At 35.9% G+C, this 13151-nt stretch overlaps 1 protein-coding gene across 1 annotated transcript in view; it reads right to left on the bottom strand.

Moving 5' to 3' along the window:
• MAN2A1 (mannosidase alpha class 2A member 1) overlaps positions 1-13151 on the bottom strand; it is a 152358-nt gene that overhangs the window by 25944 nt on the left and 113263 nt on the right. Inside the window, exon 16 of the mRNA XM_006913274.3 lies at positions 12135-12249. Coding sequence (XP_006913336.1) covers positions 12135-12249 — 115 coding nt within the window. The remainder of the gene's footprint in view (positions 1-12134; positions 12250-13151) is intronic.

The raw sequence follows: 13151 nt of genomic DNA, 5'->3' as shown, positions 1-13151 counted from the left end.
GTCCCCAAGATTTGAAACTTCCACAGACTGTCCTTCTATTCCTAAATTTAAAATAAAATACACATTAATAGAAATTAATTGCCCTACTTTTCTTAAATATACTACACAGAACTCCTTCCAAAGTTACATATATTTTCCTGTTTTCTACCTCCTATCTTTACCATCTCTCATTTGCTAAGTGATGTCACAATTCACCTCTTCTTTTTTCTTTTTTGAAATATCAGATGGTAGACTGCATTTATTCAGGTATACATACAACTTAACGGAAGGATGTAGAGGTTGGGATGAGATAAATGTAGATGAAATATAACATGCAAATGATTCTCCAATGAGTTGGAGAAAAGAAAGATGATATTAAATGAGAAAAGTCAGCCCCACTACAGGCCAGTGCATCTCTTGTCTTAACTGCTATTCCCCAACAGAGCCATTTGACTTCTTCACCAGATAAATGTAGATGAAATATAACATGCAAATGATTCTCCAATGAGTTCTAGAGGAGAAAGATGATATTAAATGAGAAAAGTCAGCCCCACTACAGGCCAGTGCATCTCTTGTCTTAACTGCTATTCCCCAACAGAGCCATTTGAACCTACTTCTTCACCATTCTCTCCTTCACACACTGGAAATGATAAGCAGAAATTTTTATACTTTGTTGGTTCAAGAGACAGTGTATTATTGCCCATGATCTATATCTAGGAAAAGAGATGGGAGATCCAATAAGAGGATTTATGGCTGAAACTGATATTACCATATTAGTATTTTGGAGTAAAATCTGGAGCTCCCGCGTTTGGATTAAGCCTAAAGTGTTTACTAAATTCTATCTATCATGCTGCCCTAACTGCATTGTTAGGTCCTTGGTGAAGCCTTGGGTCTATTTCAGGGATGGAGAGAGGAGTTATAAAGAAACCTAGCATTCTTCATACAGGTCAATTGTGTATAAAAGATATTACAGGATCTTCTAAGAAAGAGAGCAATTAGGAAAGCGGTCGAAAGAAGAAAGGCTGGCCCTATTCTATTTCATACAGTGGAATTTTTCTGAGATTCCAAGACACTTACTGGACACTTACCTGCAGTTGTTACTCATTACCTAATTCTCTCTACTCGCACACAATCTGTCACTCTGTGCTGATAACCAATACACTCTTTAGACCAGCAGTCCCCAATCTTTTTGGCACCAGGGACCGGTGCTCCTACGAGAATCTAATGCCTGATGGTCTAAGGTGGAGCTGAGGCGATGATGCTAGTTCTGGGGATTGGCTGCAAATACAGATAAAGCTTCATGGCCTGGGGATTGAGGACCCTTACTTTACATGAAGAGGGCTGTGAAATGAAAAATAGGGAAAGGAAGGAAGAAGGGAGTAAGAAAGAGTTTTTCTAGGAGCCAAGAAGAAATCCCCAGAGCCTATAGAAGGTAACGGCAAACAGTTAAAGGAAATTTGAATATGTGGGATTTGTGGGAAAAAATGTCAATGCAACAGGTTTAGGCACTATAGGTTTATTTGAATAACAGTAGAAATTACGAAGTATAAATAATAATATGGTGGCAATACTGAACAGGCTGAAATCTCCATCAACAGGATTTTCGGAATGCTCACAGGAGTTCTTTTCTGGTAGGTGTTGCTCTTCCAACTCGGCCTCAATCAGAGCTGACTTCAGTTCCTTACTATGTTCATAAAGCTTTTGAGTATGGTCTCCATGAGTGGGGGTACCTTTTTCCCGCCCCTGCTTTATGGCCACAGTCTGAGCCACTAACCTCTGTCAGTTAAATATACACCTATATCTCCTCCTGAGAATTACCAGAAGAACCTACCAAGATAGCTGATCCAACTATCTCTGCTACTATTGGAAAGTTAAAAAAAAAATCACATACACTGAACAATGGTATCTTCTTTGAACTAGGAAATCTATTACCTTAAATGCAAATTTTTGTTTCAGTATGCTTATATTAACCAGAATATTGTTCAAAAACCAAATGAATTGTATACTGAATTTAATAGACAAACTTCTACAAATGAACCAAAAATACTCCAAATGCAAAATGCAGGAAGAGGGATGATACTTACTACTCATGTAGCACTGGGGAAAACAGCAGGTAACGAGTAAACTCTAATCTACTAAAGCATTTGTAGGGTTCTTAGCACTGCTTTATGTTTTTTTCCTCTCTGGGTATTCTGTCAAGGGTCAACAGAATACATGATATAAAATAAATAGTCTTAATAAAGGAGAGCATTGTTAATTTCAAGTCATGGACCTCCGGAAAACAATTACAAAAAACATGCTTCTGAAAAAATTAATAATTTCACCTTACCTCTAGAAATAATAAATTATTTCCATTGAGAAAATCATCTTTCTCCAAATCAGTATTATGCTCAAATCCTGTTGTGGCAATGAATGCTTAAAGCTCCTTTAAAAAGAGCCTCTATGTCCATTGACAGTTCGGCAAGACATCAATTTAAATTCTGTGCCAGAAGAGACTTATTTAACACAAGATCAAACTTAATATACATATATGAATAAACCAAATAAAACCTGTCATGGTAATAAATGCAAAGAGGTATCCTTGAGTTCTCAAAGAGAATTATTTTTTAAAGAAGAATATGTGGGAAGGAGAGAGAGAATTGCCAACTTTTCCTATTCTGCACCAAGAATTCCGTATGTGAACCATGCTATTCCCAAAGAAGCTCATGGAATTGAGAGGAGAGGTCACAGGGAAGCAGGAGTACAAGCTCTGTGGTCCCAGTGGTCTGCTGGGTCTTTGCAGTATGTGGCACCAAAAGGTATTTTTAATTTGGAAAGTGGTTCTACCTGAGCATGGATAACCAGGGCTTTCTAAGACTCTCTGTTTTTCCTTCATTCCTGGAAAAGAAAATAACTCCTACTTTATAAGAATAGTGCATGGGGGGTTTCAACAAAGAGAAGTGTCCTCTTGCTGCTAAACACCTCACGTATGCCTTGTTGAAGACAGAACGTAGACTGCATATCCTTATTAGCAAAGGCCATTCGAGGTTAGAACAGAGCCTGCCCACAGATGAAAAGCTACAATAGAAAAGCCAAAAAAGTCTTTTGACTGCTTTTTTTCTCCCCTCCCTGGGGCCTGTTAGCTTCTCATAAAGTGTCGTACACACCATCTTTGCATTCCACTTTTTAACAATTTGGGTATGTAGTAGGTGCTAAATCACTACTAAACAAAATTAGTTAAGATGTGAGGCTGTCCCTCATTATGCAGAAGTGAGCTGACATGGGAAGAAATGAAAGGAATAAGGTAGCTCTCTGTCCAGGTAAAGAACGATTTGATGACAAAAGCTAATGCTGTGCTTATAGAGTATAATAAACTTTATGCTGAAAACAGATACAAACACAATAGTATACATTTCTGCAGGTGCAAGAGAGAGAGAACATGCACAGGAGAGAACAGGTTAACTGTATTATCTCTGTTGAGCCGTGGACAGAGGTCAGGCACAGATTCCAGAGAAATTTTATTTTAGATTTCTAAAGTGTAAAATTTTTGTCAAGAGTATACATGTACATTATTTGTATTTATGTACATAAATATTTTGAAACATTTTTAAAAGAAGAATATTTTCTAAGAAGGCAGGAAAAAACCAGAACTAGGCAGGCAAGGGGTCAGGCTGGGAGGCTGGGAAGCTGAGCTGTGACACAGGGAACATGCTTCAGGAATGCAACAGTCTCAGGCTCACAGGGTCTTAGAGTTACTCTCAAAATGGTGTTTGTTCTCTTTAGAGCTGTCTCCTACTGGGTGGAAAATGGAACCTTGCTATCTAATTGTTGTCCTCATCCCTTTGCTTTGAATCTGTGTCTGAACCATCACTGGCTGAGCCATCATCACTTTATAGCAGAAGTAGGACAATAACAGCTGGCATAAAAAACAGAGATTTTAATTTTAAATATCTCCCTCCAATTTTGGGAGTATATTGTTTTGTATTTAAGTCATCAAAAATATAAAAATACCTTTACTACTATGAATTTACTTTTGTGACGTTGTTTTTGTGAACTTATGCAACTTAACTGAGAGTTGACACTCATGGTTATTAATGCTTTTAGTTCCGCATATATATTTGAATGACGATTCTCATAACAATGGTAAATTTAGTAGGTCAATATGGAGATGTTTCTAAAAATCAAATATTATTATGACTATTTTTTAAAAAAATCTGAAGATACTGAAAATAAAAATGGTAATATTCTCACAACTGAATGACCTTTCTCTCCATGTTGACTTACCCAACTTATCATCCATTATAAGATCTAATTTATTCTCTGAGGTACTTGCTCATTTCCAGGTCTGTAAATGTTCACATTGATTATTTCTCCACAAGTGAAAATTTCAACATTTGCTTTCATGAATACAAATTTTAGTAAATTTCATCCCAAGTTTCAAATTTAAAAAAATGATGATGCATCACTTTGTTTTATTTATAAAGCACTGGATAAACAACTACCACTACTTATCGATCAACTTATAATAAGCTAGGCACAAGTTTACACATTTTATGCTTTTCCTTTTAATAATTCTCATAATGACATAAGGTAAATGCATAATAGGAAAACTATAACATTTTGATCATATGAATTGCAAATTCTGGTCAGAGATTATACTAATTAAGTGTGACATACTTAACCAAGGCCTAATAACTGAAAAATACACAACAAAACTAGGAAGCTATCTTTTTTTTCTAACAAACACTGATTTTAAGAAACAAGGTTTTTGGAAGCTGTGTTTTAGGGGAAATGATATCTACATCAGAAATATTGTTTAACCCATTTCTTGTTCAGAAAAAAAAGTGCAGCTCGCTGCCAGCATTAATTTAATTTTACATAAACACCTTCTTTGAGGCTGAAGCGAAACTGTTCTTTGAGCTATTTCTAAACAGAACTCGTTTCTAATCCTAACGTAACAAAATGTATACATAAATCAGATTCATCAAATGAATCTCCAGCTAACAACTCTTCGAGAATGATGTCAACAACTTGTGTAGAAATGCTACATTTTCTAGGATTTGACATTTTCAGCATTTGAGAATTTCTATATTTTGTAAATTGAAACGCCACTACTAAAAACAGAATGCTATAAATAGAATGATGTCATTTGTTTCCAAAGATTATCGATATACTAGAGCAATACGAAAATAACAATAAAAGGAAACTCTTTCATGGTAAACTCTGACGGTGAGGTTCGGACTGTAATCCGCGAGTTATCTCGGGGTAAACACTGCAGCCGAAGCTCTGCTGGTGAGTATTCTCCGGGCAAACGGGAAATGGGTTTATTGGAGTGGTTAAAAAGAAAGCCTCTTTGCAAGCACAATCAGCCAGATGAGTTGAAACAGCCCACTCTGAGGCAGAGAAGCCACAGACACAGTTCACCAGTGAGTGACTTCTCTGGCAATTGCTGTGAAGGCTGGAGTTGGGGCTGCTGAATTGAGACTTATGGTGGTCTCCTGCACAGAGAGATCTCCTGTGCACTCACAGGGGTTCACAGTACAGGAACTACCAGGAAGTTCAAGCTTCAAACTGACAAATGGATGGATTCCTTTTCCCAACTTTAAAAAAAAAAAAAAGCAGCAGCAGCAGCAGCATACCTCTCAGCTACCCTAACTCCAGTGGGGGCTGAACAAAGACAATTTGAAATATAGACATATAAAGAAAAACCAGAAGTCAACTTAAAAATATATAATGGCTGTAGAGTTCTTCAAATTCTTATAGGAACAAGGGAATCTCATCTAACCAACATGGTTTCATGTTCTTTTCCTCCTTTCTGCCCGATCAAGTGACATTTCTCTAAGACTTCACATCTCAACAACTTGATTCCTTATCAAATCTTCCCCAACTGTCCCAACCCTCAATGATCACTCTCATAACACTTACTGTCTAACTCATCTGCACATTGTCTAACTAACTGCACATCCTCTTCAGGAGATACAATATTTAGTGTGTGCCAGGCTTTATCTCTGTTAACTCAGTTAACCCTCTAACACTCCTATGAAGTAGACTCTGTTACTGTCACCATTTTCAGGATGATGAAACAAACCAAGGTCTGACAGTTAATAACAAGGGCAAGATCAATCAGCTAGTAAGTAGCTAAGCCAGAATGGAAGCTGGGATGAAATGCTGGTGGGCTGACTCAAGAGTCTGAGTTTTTTACCGTCAGACTTCCCCTGGATTTCCCATCCTGTACCCTTCATTGGAGTTTAGTACACATTTATGGGGGATGCTGTTTCCTTGCTAAGAAGCTATGCCTTCAATGCAGCAGCTGCTGTCAGCCCCCAAGATAACCTCTGAGTTCTGATTTTGTGTAACCAGAATGTGCTTATAGTCCCTAAAATAACCTTCTCTTTCATGCCTGTAGGGAATAATCAGATTCGACACATAGCAACTTATTTCAATTTTTAAAAGTTCCAATTAACAGCAAAAAAATCCTTAGCAGTCAATTGCATATTATGATATTCCAAAAATGTCTTAATTACCTAAGTCTGCCTACCCATAACTTAATGCTTTTTACTCTTAAATCAAACTAAATATGGAATGTAGTCCTGGGAAAAAATGAGAGATTGATTGCAAACCCTTTTAATATCCTCATGGATCTTTTTATGGAAATAAAAACAACTTCAGTGACGCTCTGAGACCTTGTTTACAAGTGGGAGGATTCCGGCAATGGGAATTCAAGCAACTTTAGAAGATGAATTTAGAAGCAGGGAGTCAAGCACCAGAGAGACTTTATATGATACTAAATTTTGTAAAGACTCTGTGATGGATATACTTAATTGGTCATCTAGTCTTTCTATAGTTTAAGTAACTGAGTCCCTAAGAAAATAAAAAACAAAGTCAAGGTCATTCTAGTTTGCTTAGAGGTGAAACTGGATCTCTAGAATTTGGATCTCTTATTCTAATACGATTATCTTACACATTTAACTAAATGAAATTCATTTTGACTCTCTATAAGTCAAAGATCATATTATAAATCCATTTAGGTATATTTAAAACAGATAAAAAAAACCAACAACTAAGCAACCTCTCTTTGATTGCTAAATATGCCTATGCAAGTAAATTTTAAGTCACTACAGCCAAAGGAAAGTCTTTTCTTCCATACTTTTTGATGGCAGTTCATTACATTTTACCTCCAGGCTACTTGCTTTCTTTCAGCAAAATCCATTACATACAGTACTCTTATAATATGTTGGTGGAAAATAGGCTAAAAGATTGCATTTAAGGTATTTCTCCTAAGAGTTGAAACACGGTTTATACACATTCACTCACTAGCTCACAAACACCTGCCTAGGAGAACATAGTCCTGGCGGGTGTGGGGAAGGGTGAGAATAAACCTTGAAGGTATACATTATAACAGATACGGAATCTGAACCTTATGCCAGTGAAAATGTACATGACACATTGGTAACCCATAGCAATCTAATTCTTCAAACTGGCTGCTGATGTCAGAAAACTAGGGCACCAAAGTCTAATAATTACAGCTCTGAAGACAAATGAAGCCACAGCAAGCAAATGTCACTTTCTGATCATTGTGTCACTGCAAAGTACGTACTTTTTGTGATGCTACAGCATCAAATATAGCACAAGGGGATACAGGGGCTTCTGCTTGCATCATATTCTATCTTCTAATCCAAGATTAACGACAAAAGCTAAAGTAGCCTATCTGGTTAACATTTAAAGCTTTAATTTAATGAAAGATGATTACACCACAAGAAAAATTAATTCCCACCTCTCCCATCTTTTCCTCTAGAAAAATATTATTTTCTACAAATGAAATAATCTTTTGAAATCATAAAATAGTTCTCAAAGGACATTCATTAAATACAGTCGCCATGAAATGGATTTCTTATTTAACCTGATAGAAGGCAAGCATTATGTTTCATTAGAAATATCTGAAACCACTCTGATCTTTTGGAGCTTTTAAAGCTAGTGAGCACAAGATTTCCTCTAATTTAATATTTCTAGAAATCTTTTGAGTGTTATGTCTGAATGATAATGAAAAGAAAAATACAGTGCATTTTAATAGCTGAAGTGATGTTAAGAGAGACTTTGAACAGCAACTCTTACTATTTTCATCATCTAGAGAAAATGCAAATAGAGAAACTGAAGTTAAATATCAAACCCAAAACAAAACCAGGAGGCAGGGTTGAACCCAGGCCTCCCTTTTGAAACAACTGACCACCTCATCTTCCTACATAAATATATAATTTGGAAAATGTTGTTTGATTTTGTTCTTGATTCTGTTTCTTCTCGAGGCATAATTTGAGCAAAAGTTACTTTGGGGAGAAAAGAGTCAAAGAGTAACTGAAAAAGAGACAGGAATTTAAGACTCTTTCGTCAGGTTTGCATTACTTTCGTTTTGCAAACCTTTAAATTTAAAGGTTTAATATAGACACTCAAAAAAGACAATCCATAACATTAACTCATTTTCTGTTTCTTTACTCATGTTGCTGAGAGATAACAAAATCTTTTGTATAATTAACTGGTTTAGTAAACTAACACAATTATAATATGTAACCATACAATAGTGATAGTCTCTCTTCCCCAACCACCATTTCCTCTGGGTCATATATTTGGAACTAACAACCAATAAACTCTAGTCACTAACACTCCTCCAAGTAACCGCATCTGGTCAGTTTAAAAGGGGCAAAATTAGCATATATCCAGAAAGTTTAATAAGTTAAATTCGAGAATAGACATTTGTTATTTTAAGAAATATTAAACAAAAGTCAATCTACAAAACCATGGAAGTTGGCTGAAGTTTTCTGTACCCAGGTTGAAAAGCCGCATTCTATTTATGCATTTTGATCAATCGCCCAGAGGCCAAAGATTAAAACACTGAAGAATTTTCAAGTATTTCTTAGTACAGATGCTTTGGCACAGCATAACCAAAAACCTTTAGGGTAGCTCACATGCCTAGAGAGTCAAACACTCAAAGGACTTCACAACTTTGCCATAGGTTTTGATTAGTGATTTAATTAAAACCCCAATGAACCAGGATCTAGACAACCCGAGCTCTGCTTTATGAAAGACATGAATAGATGGAAGTGGGTCTCACAGGCTACTGAGAGAAAGATCCACCTCCACAATTGGGCCGATTCTCTTGTAGGAGGGAGACTTGTTGAGGCAGGCTCAAATACAAACTTGGAAGGGTATATAGTTTGGAAGAAAGCCTTTCATGTTGGAAAAAAAAAATGCTCTGGGTTTGAGAAAGCAAAAATAAAGATTGATACATTGCTTTAAATAGTTATATATGCTGGTTTCAGGTTCAATCAAGGCAAGTACAGTAAAACTGATCTGGAGAAGCACTCTTCACATTATACTTATTTATCTGTCATTTCCCACTAACTTCTGAAGCTTTCTGCTTTCAAGCCACAAAAATTAAATATTAAGAAAAAAAGTGCCTCAGCTCAAGTTTATGCCACCCACTGAGACATCCAGAGGCAAAATGAGGTTCGTGTATTTATTTATTAGTATTGTTATGCTAATACTCTAAGTGCCCTGTTCAGAACAACCTCTATTTCTTAACTGACTAATCTGAGCGCCAGCACTACCAACCAGGAGTGAGTTAAATCTTAGTGGCCTCTGATCCTGCTAACGAGCTATTAGTGTTCTTAGCAGCATTAGTCACAGTGGCCAGGACATGGAAGCTACCGAAATGTCCCAAGACAGATGATTGGCTAGAGAAGCTGTGGTATACATATACAATGAAATATTACTCAGCCATAAGAAGAGATGAAATACTGCCATTTGTGACAACATGGATGGACCTTGAGATAATCATGCTATGCGAAATAAGCCAGACAGAAAAAGTTGAAAACCGCATATCACTTAAATGTGGGATATAAATCTAAAAAGAAGAAACAAACATGATGAAAAACAGACTTATGGACATGGATAGTGGACTAGTGGTTACTAGAGGTGGGGGCGGAGTGAGGAGGTAGATGGGGTGAAGGGGGTCGAATATGTGGTGACGGAAAGAAATGTAACTATGGGTGGTAAACATGATGCAATATATATATGACTTACTGTTGAATTGTACACTTGAAACATTGAATTCTGTTAATCAATGTCACCATAAAAAAAAAAAAAAAAGCTATTAGTCAGCTGCTGGGCATTTCCAACTGCCGAGAAGGGGAGAGGAGAAAAGACAAGTATTTAGTTCTAAGGAGTGCATGATTGTTGGAATAAGTAAACAAGCAAGTTAGAGCTATTAATTTACAAAATTACCACGGGGAATGATGGCAAGCTAAACTTATATCTACAGCAGGAGAAGACAGCTAAGTTACAGAAACCGTCCTTTGATATAAGATTTATATCTCTTGGACAACCCGAAAAACTAAGATGCTGCAGTGACAGTGACAGAAGCAAATAAAAGCAAAAGCAATTAAGCAAATATACTTGATTGAAAAGTTGAAATTTTCTGATGTGCTGCTTCAGCATTTACTCTGATACATGGCCTATCTCTAAATATAACTGATGAAAAACACTGGCAAACCAAGCTTGATGGCATAGTGGGTGCCCTGCTGTACTCAAGGAAGAACTTGTTTATTAAAAAACCAATAGTGCCAAGCAAATTTAAAAGTAGGCAAGTGCATCTCCTGTCTGATGATGCGATTTTCTGCCCAGAATTTTGTTAATCAATGTCACCATAAAAAAAAAAAAAAAAGCTATCAGTCAGCTGCTGGGCATTTCCAACTGCCGAGAAGGGCTCTCAAAGATGTTAAACAAAGGCTTACATACGACTACAAAGGGATGGGTGGTCAAAAATATTGTTTCTGACTTACTAGAAGTTTTGGGAAACTCAATAAAAGATTATTTCAGAACTACAGACTTTCTTGTAGGTAGCAGAATGATTGCTGATAACTGCAGAAGTCACATTTAGGACATGGCGTTACTGTCTAGTGTAATTTTCCCTATCTTCCAGAAGACCTTTTACTTCTTGATTCAACCTACAAATCATGAGTTATTCTGAAAACATATCACATTATTAACTAAGAAGTCATGTGAGAAAGATTATCCATACCTGAAATTCTAATAAAAAGCAAACATTAATGAAATTTGTAGTTTAAAAAAGTTAAATGAAAGTGAAATTAAATTTAGACACTGAAATTAGTAAACTAAACTTCAGCTAAGAAATTCCCTGAACATAGTACCCTTTGAATCCCCACAATACCTAAAATGTAAATAGAGCCTGCCCATATATCTTATCATTATTTTGTACAATGCTTCATTGTCTATCCAGTATGAAGACTCAGGGAATGATATTTTTCCTTTTCTAATTTTTTCAGCTTATCTAACAGCAAAGAAAAATTTAAAGTGGCATTTTCATGAGGTCCTTTTCTAAGAGAGTTGATACTATGGTAAATGGCCTGGTTACTGGGATTAAATTTGTGGTTGGAAAAGTACTCCATCCTAAAAACACTGAACTTGAAATCAACCAATGTGTACAGTTCCAAGAGTGTTTGGGAACCAGAGCTCCACCCAGGTCCTCTGGAGGGACCAGTGCTAAGGCCCACAGTTCAGTTCCTAAAGGGATAAAAGGCTATCTCCTATCGCTTGGTTAATAAAGATGCTGCTTAACATTGTCCTAAAGCAATACACAATTGCCTGATTTTATACTCTAACAGTTGAAGAGTTATAAACAAACAGAACTAGTTTAGAACATTCTTTTAAAGCTAAATTCCAGTGATATCTGCTATTGCAATACATTCTATATTTAAGGCAGGCCACGCGCGCGTGTGTGTATGTGTGTGTGTATGTGAGTGACTCACTAATTGAAAACCGTATTTGACATAATTTCCGTTCTATAAAATAAGAAAAACTGTTTTTATATCTTAGAAATAAGGTTTCCAGTTAATGAGCTCATGACCAAGACTAATATTGCTATAGGAAAGAGAAGACATACAGAAAAAAAAACATGTATATGTAGGAAGAGTTAACTGTTTTACCATTTTTGATTCTCAAAGGGCAAATATTATATTTTAAATCATACGAGAAGTATGACATCAAGTTTAGACATTGTATCATCTCAAAAAACCAATTGCTAATTTATTAAAAACAACACAAGAAAAGCAAGAATTCAAGAACCAGTATACATGTTTCACATCTATGTTTCTCTGTTTTCTTACCCTGTATGTTGTACAGTCGGACTCTATGGGTAACATGTTCAAAAAAGCAAGTCACATCAGAATAAAACTTTCCACGTTGCACTCTGATAAGGGGCAGTGTTGTGTAAACATAAGGCTGAGGAGGAAATGACATTTTTAAGAAAAATATTTTGGCTTTTAACTTTTCCAAGAAATGTTTATTATAGTTTCCAAAATGGCAAATACATATCACCTGACATTTGCATATTTAAGTAAAAACCAAATCTCACAAAGTATCAGAATACATACTGCTATAAAAGTTGAATATAAAGATTTTGCATTTTACAAAAATTGCCGAAAATAGAAAATAAAAATGTGTACAACTTGATTGGCCTAGATCTACAAACATTCCTCCCAGCTATAAAAATTTCTCATTAAAATCTTTCCATATGGTCCATATGTTATTTATTAGAAAGAGCAATCTTTATACATCAGTGACATTTTTCTGGCAAATATTTAATATAATCATGGCCCCCTAATGTTCAGGGATCAGGGCAAGTGGCAAGGATGACCAGAGGGAGCCACCTAAATAAACAGGAAGCAGGATTCTGAAACATAGTTTAATCACAGCTAAGTTTACTACTCTATAAACATACTGCCCTTTAACTTGAAAAAACTAGCTGAATATAAAGCAAATTTATAAACTTGAAAAAACTATGGTAACCACTGATTTAGTTTTCATTATTTAGAATTCAAGAAAATATGGGACTAAAACACATAACTTATGTGATACAGGAACAAATTTAAGGCATTCATGAAGTTACATTTTCTTAAGTATTACATACTTTAGAAGTTTCAACAATAGCATAAAAAGCTAGCCTTGCAATGTGAACTACTTAAGTAGCATCAGATTTTCAGAACTGTGTAATTTTCTTCCATATTTACCTCTTTGGCTAGAGAAAAATATCTTGGAATTAATATAATGGCTTTATAGTTCACAAAATTCTTGCACCTAGTTACCACAGAGCTAGAAATTAATGGAGGAGGATGAAACCTGGG

This window comes from Pteropus alecto, unplaced genomic scaffold (assembly GCF_000325575.1).
Source record: "Pteropus alecto unplaced genomic scaffold, ASM32557v1 scaffold20, whole genome shotgun sequence".
Taxonomy (NCBI): Eukaryota; Metazoa; Chordata; class Mammalia; order Chiroptera; family Pteropodidae; genus Pteropus; species Pteropus alecto.
The sequence above is the reverse complement of the archived record's forward strand: the minus strand, read 5'-3'. Positions and strand labels throughout refer to the sequence as shown.